General features: G+C 31.6%; 1 protein-coding gene across 8 annotated transcripts in view; it reads right to left on the reverse strand.

Moving 5' to 3' along the window:
- Positions 1 to 5463: 5463 nt before the first annotated feature.
- LOC143230444 (UDP-glucose 4-epimerase-like) overlaps positions 5464 to 16439 on the reverse strand; it is a 69057-nt gene continuing 58081 nt past the window's right edge. For 6 of the 8 annotated variants that reach the window (XM_076464010.1, XM_076464007.1, XM_076464012.1 and 3 more), the window contains one exon: positions 6731 to 12834. In XM_076464010.1, coding sequence (XP_076320125.1) covers positions 12538 to 12834 — 297 coding nt within the window. In that variant the 3' untranslated portion in view covers positions 6731 to 12537. Of the gene's footprint in view, positions 6078 to 6730; positions 12835 to 16439 lie in introns of those variants that run through there. The other 2 variants (XM_076464008.1, XM_076464009.1) reach the window with 2 other exon arrangements.

Below are 16439 nucleotides of genomic sequence, written 5' to 3' on the forward strand. Positions count from 1 at the left end.
TAACACAAACACATTAAATAACTAATTACTATCAATTCCTTAGCGTACTCGTATCCACATTATGTGCTATTAGCTTAACTTGCCAGCAGAGGTGTACAAACTAAGAACGCGGCTGTCTGCAACGGTTATATGGTTAGACGACATGTATTGCGTCTTTTTAATAAAGAGAACTAGATGAATAAGCTTTTCTTCTTACTTAAACTTCTTGCTACATAGCTCTTCTTCATTCAACAAGAGAACTATGAAAAACAACCAAATTTTGAAAATTTACTTTTTAAACTAGAGGTTATCAAATTCGCTCACCATGAATGCTTGTTATTTCATTGCTGTGTTTAGAACTGTTGTTCAATCCAGTGCATGTACAGAATGTTGCATTGAGGGACAGTTCTTTTACCCATAGCAACACCATATTTGTGTGTATGAAAACTTTCGCCCGAAATAAAGTAATTGTTATTTATGATACTTAGAAGTAGTCCAATGTTTTCACCATCGAAACCAAAATTAAATATTTAGTAAAGTCCAGATCAACACAAGTCTTCGAATGGGCCATTCAACCAATTTCCAGTGATGACGAGAAACCCACTTGTTGATCGTTTGGCTGAAAAACTTTACATAGAAGAGCGAACAACGTTTCGACCTTCTTCGGTCATCGTCAGGTTCACAAAGTAAAGTGTTTTCTCAGCCCAAACGAGCCGTTTTTGCATATAAAATTCAACCAATTTATATTACTTTTAAAACCACATCAAATATTTTTGAACTTCTCTCCACATACCAACGTAAAATTATTATGAAATCATATTTCATATTCATAAAAATATTGTCGGACCAACATCAAAGTGATTGAACATTCCAATTAATCGATTCCGATCCCCTTAAAAACCACATCAAATTCTTTCTCATACTTCTGATTGCATACACAACATATTTTTATGAAATAATACTTTTATAATGCCGAAAAATGTTGACAAATCAACAAGTGTCCAGACAACTATTTAATCAACTGATTCCTTTAAGAACCATACCAAATACTTTCTCTCACTTCTGTCTGCATACACGACATACATTTTAAATATTTCATACCAAATTGTATGTATGTGTGTATATACCTTCAGCAAATTGTTGCACCGCTGTACAATATAAATTAATGTATTCGAGAACTGTTATAGCATTATTTGTTTGTTTGTTTTCAATTTCGCGCAAAGTTACACGAGGGCTACTTGCGCTAGCCGTCCCTAATTAAGCAGGAAGGCAGCTAGTCATCACCACCCACCGCCAACTCTTGGGCTGCTCTTTTACCAACGAATAGTGGGATTGAACGACACATTATAACGCTCACACGGCTAAAATGGCAGGCATGTTTGGAGTGATGGGGATTCGAACTTGCGACTCTAAGATTACGAGTCGGGTGCCTTAACCACCTGGCCAGCATTATTTACCCACTGAAATTAACATACGCAAAACTGCAGTCCACAGCAGAGAGTAATTGTATTCTATACCACTGACAAACAAAAAAACAATTTACGAGATTTGCTTCGTTTCATCACGTGATCTACAACTAAGTTTTATGTTTAAGATTAATATCTATTACATAAACTGATTAATATAAATAACCTTGACAAAATTTTTGATTTTAAAAACATTTACAATAGTCATTTTGGTGTTTTATGTACATAAAAAGTATATTTAGTAAAGGCGTTTTTACATTAAAATGACTTTTAACAAAATTATGATTGTTTTCTAATCTCTCGCAAAGCTACCCAAGGGCTATTTGCATTAGCTGTCCCTAATTTAGCATGACAGCTAGTCATCATCACCCATCGCCAACTCTTTTACCAAAGATAGTGGGGTTGACCGTTAAATTATAGCATCCCCAGGCTGAAAGAGTGGGCATGTTTGGTGTGACGAGGATTCGAACCCGCGATCCTTAGATTGCGAATCCAGCGCCTTACCTACCTTGCCATGATCGGCCGAACAAACTTACATTATTATGTTTACGAGATCTAAATATCGATGATAAGTTTTGTTTGGATATATGTATACATCTTTAATACCACAAAATGTATAGCATTGGTCACTCACTATTAAATAAAGTCCTTGCACAACCTTCTTATTGTAAGTCCATGTTTGAAATTTCTTCTGAAAAATGTTCAACCCCTTTCTTTCAGTGCCAGTCAGAAATTTTTCTCTTATGGATATTATCAAGGTGTGTGGTGAACTGAAGTTTATGTTTGGTACACAGCCTTGCTACTTTTAGTTCAACATTGTTTTAGGGAATGATTATACCATAGAAATGAAATTAAAACTGCTGATAACTCTGATTTAAAAGTTTTTGATAGCTATAAGCAATGTTCACTCTAATTTTTTATATTCATGTGAGGAATGAATTTTTCAGGTGCACCAGTATCAAGGCAATTATGTGTAGGCATGTGCTACCAGTTTTCTTTTTGGTGTGTATGGCAAGGTACTTTTGGATTATTAGGCCACCATGCAATGCTACCAGTTAGTAATCTGGATGTTAGGTATATCAACTGCCAGGCTCATTAATGATATCATATCAAAACTCCTCACCATTACTGAGGATGTGCATGCACAGCTGGAGTAATGAAGTATGCTGTACTATTTAGTTGTTATGCAGCCACACAGCCTAGAGGGAACACTGGTCATAACCATAATCTTTCTGCCATTAACAATAACACTGGGTTTTATCCTTTGATGGATGAGATAATTTGAAATAAAATGACCATCAAATTATTCCATATTATAAGCTATAGCTGCATAATTCTTGTTCCTTAAAAAATAAAAACTCATCCCATGGTTTTCTTTGTTAAAATTGTGAACCACCAGTAATTCAACTCAGTCCTGTTTTTTGGCTAGCCTCAAAATAAAAAATTAAATATACTGTTCAGAGGAATTTTTAACTTCTCTCTCCTGAAGGAAATATAAATGATGGGAAGGCATGACAAATTTTTACAGCCCACATAATGTATTTCATTGCATCTGTTGGAATCAGGACAATGTTTTGTCCTACTGATGATAATAAAATACATTTTATTTTGAAAAAATCTCTCACATGATGACATTGTTTTCTGTTTTTTTGTGTCTGCTGTCAGTGTATTGATTGAAAATCTATCTCACAATTAGCAGAAACAAGGGGTTGATCATTTATGCAGCCATTACTATCACAGACATTCAAATAACTAACAAAATAATGCCTAAAGTTACTAAACCCCTTATCACAATGTAAGTGATCCTATAACACATCAAGAAAACTCTTCATTAACATTATAACATTAAATTGGTTATTATGAAACCAAAGGAAAATTTTTTTGGGATATGATAGTCCTTTGTAAGTAATTCTATTGAAATTATCAAAATACTCATGGTGTATCTGAATTTTTAAATGTCACTTAAATACCATTACTGTTTCTATTCCACAAGAACCAACTGGAACATTACAGGAATTGTGGAGATAACTTTCCATGCCTGTAAGCAGTGGTTCTTGTTGATCAATAATATTTATAATTAAATGATCTTCTGAGATGTGCCAGACCTAGGATAACAGCCTACGCACAGCAGATATCTTGCTATTCTTTAGTGTTAGCACTGACTATTTTTTCAAATGATCAGCCTTAATATTAGTTATCTCATGCCAACTACTACCTACAGGCATTGTAAAGTTGTTACTTATTTTAAACAATTCATCAAATCTTAAACAGTTTCTATTCTGATCAATCTTCTTGATATTTGACAGGATCACATCATATGAAACAAATTTTGAATATTCATGAGAGGCAGCCTTGATGAGGCTTCTTTGAAAACTATGTTAAAGGTTGTAGATATGGAATTATATTTTTTGAGATGCATTGATGAAATTTTGAAGATAGTAAATTCATCTACTTTGGGACATTTACAAGAACTATGTTAAACAAAATAAATGTAGAATTAATGAATGAAATACTTATATAATTATATAGTTATTTGTTAACTCTATTAAAAAAAAAACACACCCCAGTTTCATTATCACTGGACAGACATTTCATTCATTGAGAACTCTGGCTATTTTCCATAGTGTATGTTTACTCTCTCTCTTTCAAGTAGACAGAATGAAGATGAGCTGATTCTCAAGATTTATAATAGAACATTTAAATGTCCATGTAAAAGACATGGTATTTTCTTTTAACCCATATTTGCATACAGTAAAGGTTGTTCTGAGAATCATAGCTGTTGTTTCCTTACCCCATAATTAGATCTGGTGGGTTCACACAGCCATGCTTTTGATTAGGATCTATTACTGTCAATAAATACACAAATGTTGTTTCTTTACACTATAATTATGCTTCATGACTACATTCTTTTTAAACTATAATTACCTTCAGTTATTGTCAATAATCAGCATCAAGTCATGGAAATCCGTTATTATTATCAATAGCTGGGGTTTCAAACTGCAATTATCAACAATTGTCAATAACTGGTGCCCCTTGCTGTAATTATCTGTCATTACATATTATGCATATTAAAATTATCATCTAATTAATGCTTTATCCAATAAAGGTTGATCAACAGGATGATTTATATGTAAATGACATGCAAACTGAATTAATATGTATATGTAATTACTTAAGTTAATTAACTGTTTCACCCCTTATGCCCTAGGTGGACTTCCAGTTTCAGTGATCATTTTCACTTTACTTCCAGAGTCCCATCCTAACTTCTTATCTGGATTTACTGTGTGTTACAATAATGTTTCATTATTACTGAAACTTCAGATAAAACCTTAGCACATTTTATATGTGTAGTTTACTGTAATGAAAAGTAAGATGAAGATGACTTAAGAAGGTTGAAACATTGTTTTCTCCTTTATTTTAATAAGTTTTAATAATCATACCAGCCGTCTTTAGAATGAATGTAGTATACTGCTTTCTAATGATATATTGTACCCAGTGAACCAAGTTTACATGCTTATTTGTGTTAAATTTCTTGGATAGACACTAAACATTCAATACAGCTTGGGGTTGTACATTTCCTAACATAAAAGCCAGATATAAGTCTTATTATTGTTTAATCAGTGGGTTGGTAGAATTTTTGTCATATTTTCCTGTTTGCACACTTGTATTAATAATATATTCCAAGAATACCTAAGACCAGATGGTTTTCAAAATCACCAGCCAAAGGTAAAATTTACACACACACACACACACACACACACATACATACATACATACATACATACACATAGAAATGCATTTTTCAATATTTTTAGCATGTACTAAGATGTCTTTTGAAAACAAGGGAGATCAATAAATTAACTTGCATATTAAAACTGTAAAATTCTGAGGAATATGAAGAGTAAAGTTCACAATATAGGTTACAAATTTCTAAACTGGTTACCTTATGATGTATTCAATAAAAAGCATGTAGAACTATCATGAACTAGAGAGACCAATAGAGATAATAACGATAATATTAAAGAGCTTCTTTACCATTTATTTTTTTATTAATTAGTGCTGAAAATAATTAGCTCACAATATAAGAATATTCTTAACAATAAGTATAATCATATTTAAAGCAATAACAGGAAACAAATGTTTAAGATAATAGCTATGCAGTAAAACATGATATTATACTACACAACATATCAAATAAATGAATGAACTAATATTAACTTATTTCTTATACTACTGGAAAATAGAACAAAGATTCATTATATTTCAATTAGAATAAAAAAAGATAAAACACTAACCTATTATGATTACAGGTAAAGTAAATTCCAGTGACTAGAGAAGAGACTATGATGTTATAAAGCTGACTGCAGTTGTTGTTAAGTTGCAAATCAAACAAGCTTAAAGAGATAAAAATCATAAACTTCACAGTACAAAATACAGTAACAATTCAAAAGTGAATGTTAACCACTTAAACATAAAATATTAGAATAAACATTTTGTATTGCAAATAAAAGCCAAAAAAATTGTTAGAATGTGCTTTAATATTCTTTAAAATATTAATACTTTGTTAATTTTAATTAGCTTCATCACGAAAACCTAATGGATTTTGTGACTGCCATCTCCAAGTGTCAGCACCTGCAAAATATATTCCAAAATTATTAACTCTTAAAAAAATTTTTTTTTCAGTTTTTCACTATTATTATAAATGTAATTATACAGATCAGTTTTTGAATAATTTACCTCAGAATTTAAACTCAGCAAAACAAAGTACTTAATAAAATGCACAGATGAGAATCCTGCAGAGGATTTGCTGAAGTTTTATTACATACATACAAGTTTCATCAGTTGTAGTTTTAGCAAAATTTTAAAAACTTTAGCTTTTGGAAAGACATGATGATGGTTTGAAAATGACAATGATAATATAAGACTATCTCACTTCTTCAATTTAATATTTTAGATTGAAAACAAAGTTTCAATTTCATTTCCTCACACCTTCATTCAAATAAAATATTTTAGTGCACATTATGGCTAATCAAAACTCTTAATGTGGTAAACACATGTAAAGAAGTTTATTTTTAATATAAGAAATGTCAATTTACCATTATAAACTTGGAAAAATAATCAAATGCTACCTTTAATAGCAAGAAAGAATTTTGTTGCCAAATTATGTTCACTTTTCTTTAATAAACATAATGATCTCCTTGTATAAACAAAATATTTAGAAGAAAAGTAGTGTCTGACTATACAAATATTTAACATTTATTTAAAAAGACTTTCTTACAAAGAAATAATTTCAAACAAGATCTCAATTTATTTCAAAATTAGGAAATATATAAAACTGGAAAGAAAATAATATACAATAGAAACAATACAGCTATTGACTGAATTTTTAGTTTACTTACTGATTATACATATTAAAAATTACAGCTTTCACAGTAAGAAAGAATATTTTTAAAACAGGTACGATGTTTCAATCATTGCAAAGCACACAAATGTTTTAATGTTAAAGAAGGTTTTAGTAATAAAATAACATTCAACAATCTATTAATGTATTTACATTTGGAAATTGATAATGGTTACTTATGCTGTGCATATTAATCCACATGAATTGACATTGGTTATTTACAGCGGAATGGAGAAACAAACAAAAAGTGAATACCTGTGAAAACATTTGCACAGGGTTAGGAATGTTTGGGAAATAATGATCAAAGACATAAAGATGCTCCTGAATATGTGTTAATTGTAGTATTGTTTGCTTTTACTAATAAGGCTTCTCTGATTATTCTTCTGTTAGTATCAGGTTTGTACTTTAATATGGTGACAATATGTTGAGAAAAACATTTTTGGGTTTCTCTTAACCAGATCTTCAAATTGTGTCATGTTTCACTTAAGTAAAAGGTTGGACAATTGTTACCTTTATTTTGTAAATGTTTCTGGTGAGGTGCATTTGTTATATAATATTCTTAATATGTGTTTAATATCCTTTTCAGAAGCAAAGACAAATTTACTTGTTATTAAGAATATATTTATGCACCAGTCCAGGGGTTCCCAACCTTTTGGCACTCGCGAACCCTTACCTAAAAGTTTGAAACCCATGTGACCCCCTACTTAGGGCTTACTATCAGCAGCTCAATTTTTCTTTTATTTTCTGTGAAGGAGAGGGAAAAAAGCATCTAAAAAAAATATTTAAAAATTCTGTAATTATTTATTAGCAAATTAAATCACATTGGTCCAACCTGAATTCACAAAAAGAACATATATTTCTTAAAATAATATTAACATAGGTTTGAACAGCTATCCAACCCAGCTAGTGAGATGCCTGATGTTGCATTTCAGCAGCAAGCTTTGAAATTCGTGGCCGAGCGTTTGTTAGAGCCACTTTCATGTCATCTCCAACATCCAATCTGTTCCTATTCTTTGTTTTTATATTGACAAGAGTGGAACATCCTGCCTCACACAAGTAGGTAGAAGCAAATGGAACAAGGACACGTAAAGCTATCATGCTGACTTTGGAGTATGACTGATACATAGCGCACCAGAACTGAGTCACAGATTTCACCTTGAAGAGATCACGAGCTAAAGAGTCGTTCCTTAGATCCAGAAATTCATCTTGGATATCATCTGGGATGCTGGAAACATCAAGTTCAGTACAAAATGGGTTCCTTACCAGGGCCTCCTGTTCCTGTGATAGCTCAGGGAAGCTCGACTTCCTTTTCTAGAGACTGAAGATGTTCGGTAATCTCATCCGTCACTCCACAAAGTTTTTCAAACATAGCGATGTCTCCAAGATTGGTTTTCCGATGTCAGTTTTGCAGTTTGGAAACAAAGGCCCGAAGACTATCTTAAAAAAGGAGAACATGTGTTTCCCTTCCTTGAAGCTTCAAATTGAGCTTGTTCAGCTGGTCAAAAATGTCGGCTAGGTACGCAAGCCTTTTATTCCATGCTTCATCTTTGAAGTGAGCTACAAGATCTTTCCTTTCTTGAGTCTCCAGGAATAGCTTTATTTCATCTTTCATTTCAAAGACACGATTAATAACATTTCCTTTTGACAACCAACATACTGCTGTGTAGAAGAGAAGGACTTCGTGGTCAGCATTCATATCTTTGCATAGTTCTTTGAATAGGCGAGTGTTGAGTGCTTGAGTCTTCACATAATTTACAATTTTGATTACAGATTCAAGCACTTCCTGCAGAGAGGCACAGAGAGTCTTACTGGCGAGAGCATATCGGTGAATCATGCAGTGGATGCCCTTTGCTTGAGGTGCTAGCTTCTTCACTCTGGACTGGAATCCTGATTTCGATCCCAGCATAGCCGGTGCCCCATCCGTACAAACCCCACACGTTTTCCCATTGAAGATCTTCGTCTTGAAAAAAAGTTGAAACTTTTTCCATGACATTATCAGCTTTTGTTGTGGTTTCAAGTGCACTGCAGAATAAGAATTCGTCTTTGATGTCACCTGAATTAATGTATCTCACGAAGACAAGCAACTGAGAACATGAACTTACATCTGTTGACTCGTCGAGCTGAAAGGAGAACAAAGGGGAACTCTTGATTTCAGTCAAAACCTGTTCCTTCACATCCATAGACATTTTAGAAATGCACCTCTGTATAGTATTATTTGACAGGGATACTTGCTGCATCTTCTTTGCACTGGCTTCTCCAAGAATAAGATTTACTGCTTTCACCATGCAGGGTTTAAGAAGTGTTTCTCCAATCGTGTGAGGCTTTTTTTGTTTAGCAATTTCGAATGCAATCTCATATGAAGCTTCCACTACGGCTGCACTCTGCTGCTGAAACGACCCACTTCTATCGATTCTTTGGCTTTTAAGACACCGTTCATGCCGTTTAAAGAAATCCAAACCCTTCTTTGCGTGTTCTGGATGTTTCAAAACACACTGTGGTTTCTCGATGCCGTCATTGAAGAGCACAGTGGTGAAGCCAATGTTGAGGTAGCATTCTGAGTATCTGCGCCGTTTAGCCATGGACACAACTCACCTCTACTGCTTACTTATCTCCTTGTTAAAATAAAACAAAAATGTTGAATAATGAATGCTTTGGCAATTGTAGATCTTACACTAACTACTTGTGGGGGGTGCAGGTAGAGTAATGATGGGGTAAGTATTGGGAGGGAAGGGAGCGTGGCCAGTCACGCGATTCGTCATCCACCAATCAGCAACGGACATGTGACTCACGTATCGACAGCAAGCACACACACACACACACTTAATCACAGCTAAACAGACACACAAGCATAAGTACATGCACTACTCACTAGTACACACATACATACAGTTGCAGACACATACACATTCACACAGGCACGCATACATACACCCATAATATCACCTAATGACATTGAACTAACGTAGCACATGTTTTGCTTTGCACCGAAACAAAAAAATGTAAGAGCATGAAAATGTAATTGACGAAATAAAATTAATGTTATCCCAAGCTACTTCTAACAAGGCTACGCGACTCCCCTGCCAAGGCTTTGCGACCCCTTGGGAGGTCGCGACCCACCTGTTGGAAACCCCTGCACTGATTGTATCCAAATTTCTGATACAGATGTGCTAGTATTTTCTACATATGGGATAATACAAGTGGTTAACTTTACTTTATGGAGTTATTTTTGAGTTTGTTTGTTTATTAAACTCATCTGTTTTTAATTCATTATACTTTGTGTAGCTACTGTAGTAGGGAAGCGACTGGGAGGTCGCGACCCACCTGTTGGAAACCCCTGCACTGATTGTATCCAAATTTCTGATACAGATGTGCTAGTATTTTCTACATATGGGATAATACAAGTGGTTAACTTTACTTTATGGAGTTATTTTTGAGTTTGTTTGTTTATTAAACTCATCTGTTTTTAATTCATTATACTTTGTGTAGCTACTGTAGTAGGGAAGTTGTTTATGTTTGGAATATATTGTGTTAATTTCTTCATTGATGTCTTCTGTGGTGCATACAGTGTATACTAAATTTAGGATGCTTTTTAGAAGCTTAATATCTAAGCCAAAAGGTAGGCTTATATAACACAAAGACTACGGTATGTTGTTCTATGTGATGTAAGAAAATAGTGGTCAAAGGGCCTAATAATGAATTTTCTTATTTAATTTAATGAAAAAACTTCAAAAAAGGAAACAATAAAAAGTCTACAAAACAAAATTTGACACCAGCAGAAAGACCTAAAACATTTTAGAAACAATGAATTCATTGTCACTCAAAGAGTTAATGAAGGAAAATATACTGTGATTCTACCAACCCAAAACAGCATGGTTTCTTAACAGTAGATATGCTAAATTACACTTCTAAATTTATTCAGTGAAATACTTACCTTAAAAAATAAGCCAACATACAACAAAATTTGAGCAAACTACTCAAACTACTATTAAAAGAAAAAAATATAACTTTTAAACTTTACAGTTTTTTGCAAAAAGACCAACCATGAATACCAAAAATCAAAAGTCCATAAAAACCCATTAAACTTATGTCGAATTACATCTTTTTATAACTCTTAAATTACAACCTTGGTAAATATTTGACTTGGATTTTGGAACCTTATGTTTCCACAACAAACACTTCACACCTTCTACAACACTTAAGAGTTTTAGACAATAACAACATTATGTCTAGCTTTGATATTGTAAATCTATTCCTTCAAACCTATTTTCATGAAGTAAACTAACTTACTGCAGATATTATTTCATATGACCTCATTCACAGAGAACCAAGATGAAACAGGAACACCTAACCGAACTGTTACATGACTAGCCACATTTATTTGCTTTAAATATAAATATTCATACTTCTTTCAGTTACACAGACTTGCCATGGGAAATTGATTATCAGATCCTCTATCCACTCTTTTTTTTTACACTGTATAGACCAACATGCTATAGTTAAATATAAGCCTGAATTTTGGCTTAGATGTGTAGCTGATTTTTTTGCAGCTTTACTTGTCAAAATGAACAATCAAAATTCTTTCAACACATAAACAATGTATACAAAAGTGTAATTCACAGTTGAAAATAAAAATAACTACAGAATAAATTTTTCATTAAAATCATACAAATCCCTTCAAGGCTTCACCATTAAAATTCATACAGCAGGAATCACATAAAATGGTTTTATAATGATGTAGTTAACCAGAAGCTAGATACTAAAAAGCCTCTTAAATGTAGCATACACTATATGCACTATAAAAAACATCAATGAAGTTATACACTAAACACAATGGTTTAATAACAATTCCCTTCTAAAATAGTTAAAGTTATTATAAAATTAAAAAAAATACAGACAAGATACACTTAATAAACAAATAAAAAAACACCTCATAAAACAAAGGAAATCTAATGACTCATGATATCCCACACATAGAAAATATTAACATACCTTTAATATAAATTTGGATAAAAGTAGAACATAAATATAACCTTCACAAAATGACAAATATGCTAAGAAAATTGTATAATAAACCCATCCCACCAGGAAACATATTACAAATAAAGTAATAATAACTGACCAGCCTTTCACATGGGTGACAAAATATAACTTGAATATCAGATTAAAAGAACATGAAGTTCATGAGCATAAGAATAAAAACAACCACAGTATTTCTGAATAGAATGCCAAAATACTAAAACATGAGCCTAAAATTAACAGAAGAAAAATCACAAAAGCTTTAATAATGAAATCAAGCAATCTCACAATTAATAAGTATCCAGGCACATATCTATATATATCTTTGATCATTATTTCATGAGACATCTCTACTCTTACCCAAATATTTTGCATGTTTCCATAGCTATTCAGTTTGCATTTCTTTTTCTGTTCTGCTATAAATAACTAATATTACAATTCATGCAGAATGACATGAGTATGCATAAATAATTACTATCATTTCTAAAATTTAAAAACTGTTAGATTGTTGAATGTTGTTTAGTTAATAAAACGTTTCTTACCATAAAAACTTCCTGTTTCATGTTTCTGCTGAATAATTGTAAAGATGCCTTACACTGGTCTGACCCTGCATTTAGTTTCATTTTAATGTGGTATAGGTATTCATACTGGATCAGATCTTAATAACACACACCTTCAACAATTATAAGAATTAAAATATCTAATTTTTTTATGTCTATAGGCAGATTTCTTTTTATAGTAAACAATTACTTTGAAAGAACAATGGAAATTAAACTGACACATCTGAACTAGCGATCTCTTAGCTTTCCAACTTAATTCTTTTTCTGCCAGAGTGGGATCAGCACATAAGATATCTACATCTCCTGCTCTTCTTCCAACTGTACAGTGGGGTATTTTGATCCCTGTTGCTTCTTCAAAGGCTCTGATTACCTCTAGCACAGTCTGACCTTTTCCTGTTCCTAAGTTATAAACCTATAAATAAATTAACCACTAAATCTGTTGTACACTTCAGCCACATATTATATAATGGTTTGTGTTAAAATATCATAGGTTACATTATAGATGTCAACATTAAGGTAATGAACATTGGTTATATTACACTTCAGCAAATTTCTATTATATGCTACTTAAAAAAATGGCATTAGTGTACCATATAATGTTCATACCACATCAGCAGTTAACATTAGGCCACATTATATAAGTGGTATAAAATAATACGCACATATTATTTGTACCTGCATCTACACTATACAGTGTTTCAGAATTAAAAAATTGTGTAGCTAAAACAGAAGTCACCTTTGAACATACACTTTTCAATAGTTGGTATTAAAATGGCTACAGTATACCAAAATAATCTATCATACACAGTTGGTACTTTTACCAAGTACGGTTGTCTCAGTACACTTATATAAAGATTTAGCTTCACAATGGTTCATATGGATATAAAGCTTGTAAACATTTGTTCAGCACAAATTTGCATGATGGACTGTATGTACTGTGTGCACCAAAGAGACGGAATTTTGAATGTTAGCAATATCAGATCTCAAGTTTAGTTCCGAGTCATCAGTGATCAATTTAACTAAGGTAGTTATTTTCTCTAATAGATAAAACTGCCAGTGAAATTGTATCACCAAAAATATCAAATACTTTAATACATACAAGTAACAAATCTGAATCTATATTTCTTAGTTAAGAGTGTATATTAAGGTAATCCAAACAGTTTAAATTGTTCATTGGGTTATGGCATTATCGAAACAGCAAACAGATATTTATTTTAAAACTACTGATCTAGAAATAATTCTTTATCTTCCAGACATAAATATTTTTGCATGTGGAATTTTACAATTTTTTCTTATGTGCTACCTACATTTAAACATTTTTAAAAAAAAACTTTCAATTATTTTGGCAGTATATACATCAAATTAGGTGCCAATATCATTTGAAAATTTAGAACAAAGTGCTAAACTGCTATAAAAAATTCTTCAAGTACATGTAAGTTATTAACTCTCTCCATACAGGATTGGTAAGTATGACTAACTACACGACCTTTTTGTCCCTGTATAAAGTATTTATAGATTTCATACTACTAACTTTGGATACAATCTGCACATTTTCATAAAACTTGGCAGTCTTTCAGTAAATACTATAAGCCTTTCACACACACAAAATCATATTTTCAGTGACGTATTTTTAATAAACTAAAAGATTTGTTCTTGTTCTTGAATAACATAGACTATTTGTTATGAATAATCTGTGTGTAAAGTGTTAAGTTAAAAATACTTTTATTCATCTATAAAATACCAACTTTCACTTTTGTAATATCTGAACCTCCTAAATATATTTCAAACATTTGTTTTCAGTTAAACTTTATATTTTATTTGTTGTTTTCTCTACTCTAAATCTATACAAGGTTGTTCACATTGAATAACCTTGTAACCTTGCAAATTAAAATAAATTTAAATTACACCCCCCTTTTCTTTCTAGAATGACTTCAAATGTAGTGTGAAACTACATTTGTGTATTTTAAGTAGCTTTAAATATGTAAAAGTATACTTCTATTTATGATTAAAATTTGTTTTATTGCTCTTTTAACCTTGCCTAACTATTATTTGTGCAATTATAAGTTATAAATCACTTGGAGAAAATGCAGCTCATGTTACACTATTAAATTACATTACCCATAAGTTGCTCCAAGCTGCTCACATGTCCCCAGGAAATATTACATTATTATTAATTATTTCACCTAATCTAACTTAATAAAATTTCTTTTTATATTTTAGTTATTTTTATAATAATAAATAAAGAACAAACATGCAAAATAAAAAATAAAGTATTTATCCATCTATTCTTTTTTATTGGTGTCGATAACACTTAATCCTACTTTTTATACTAATGGTAGTAATGCAGTAAATTTTTATTTAATTAAATAATGCACCAAAGAGCTTGTGCTAACAAAATGCAAAATGCAGTCAATTTCCTCTAATAATCAATTTTTTTCTGGCTTTCTAACTATGCAACAAGAGCTATTTACAAATTCATCTAAGCAAGCCATTGTTATTCCTAAAGGAACAAAAGTTGTATTAAGTGAAATTGACAGTTATTTATTCAATACACAATTTAATGCAATAAGGTACTTCAGAGATGAAAACCTTAAGGTAATACATAAACAAACATATAAAAGAACTACTAACAAATTCTGAAAGAGGATGTGACAGGTGGGGTCTAATTTTCTACTGGAGAGCTCTATAACAAAACAAAACTAAAAACTACGAATATTATTGTCTGTCTGAATAATGATGAATTTAAAGTGGATAATTTATATTTAATTTTGTAGTTGTTGTGAATAAAATAGAAATGAGAGGATACCTGTAGAAATTTTGTCGTGTGTCACACTAGGAGAAATTTAGGATTTTTTTAAAGACAAACATCTTATAAAATTAAGAACTGAAGACTTACACACTCCTAAAATACAGATTACTAGCTAAGATATCATGCTATACTAATTGGTATAACAAACAATTTGATAAAATTTTGAATGTGAGACACTGAAACCTTGTGTTACGTGCAGTAAAGGTGTGAGGATTGATATGAAAAGAAATACTAAATTTTTAATTAGAGAATAACTTGCATCTTTATTTTTTATTCTGCCCAAGTTTAATATTACCATGAGGTTTACACTTCAAGACTCTAGACTTTTCTGTAGTCTTTTCTTTACTTTCTCGATACTCATGATTATAAGTTTGTCATTAAAATTACATTCAAAATTTTTTTATGAATCCAATAATTTTTTACTAGTTTGTGACTGTTTCATATTTTGCTTGTTTTTAATTTTGTGCAAAGCTCTACAAGGGTTATCTGTGCTAGCCCTTGAATGAAAGAAATTATTTTGAACATATTTAATAGTGATAAGACCTTTTAAAAAACAAGGGGTGAGATGACTTTTTATATAAAATAATAAAACGTTGCCTGCTCAGGCTAAAGATATGCAAGGTGACAGACAAGCAGTTGAACCTATATGGGTTACAATCAGGGCTTAAAAGGATAAAATGCTTTTAACTGGCATATGTTAGATCACAGTTCATCGAACAGATAATACCAATATAAAACTGTACAATAAAATCAGGGTTGTCATTGATAAGAATATTAATAAAATATTTATTAGATAGCTCAATCTTAGACATGATGACAAGAAATGTATCAAGACAAATATGAAGAGGTTTCTTGAGTGAATCAGGATGGTTTTTTCTCTACCAAACAGTTCAAGAGCCAACCAGAAAAGATGCAATTTATGATGTACCATTATCCAATTTAGTTGTAAGAAATGAAGTTGCACAATATTTGGGGTAAAATTATTGTTGCATAATTAGATTTGGAACTTTGCTACACATTGGAATAAAAAAGAAATGAAATTCTATTTAATAATTTTCAGAGAATCAACTTGAGGTTGTGAGTCAAGATTTTTCATAAGAGAATTGAAATGATGAGTTAAAATGTGATATGAAATAGATTGGGAAAATTATTAAAAATAAACTGCTTTTAATTCAGAATTGGCATGTCTCTAAAAGAAGAATGGAAAA

The sequence above is a fragment of the Tachypleus tridentatus genome, chromosome 10, assembly GCF_004210375.1.
Source record: "Tachypleus tridentatus isolate NWPU-2018 chromosome 10, ASM421037v1, whole genome shotgun sequence".
NCBI lineage: Eukaryota > Metazoa > Arthropoda > Merostomata > Xiphosura > Limulidae > Tachypleus > Tachypleus tridentatus.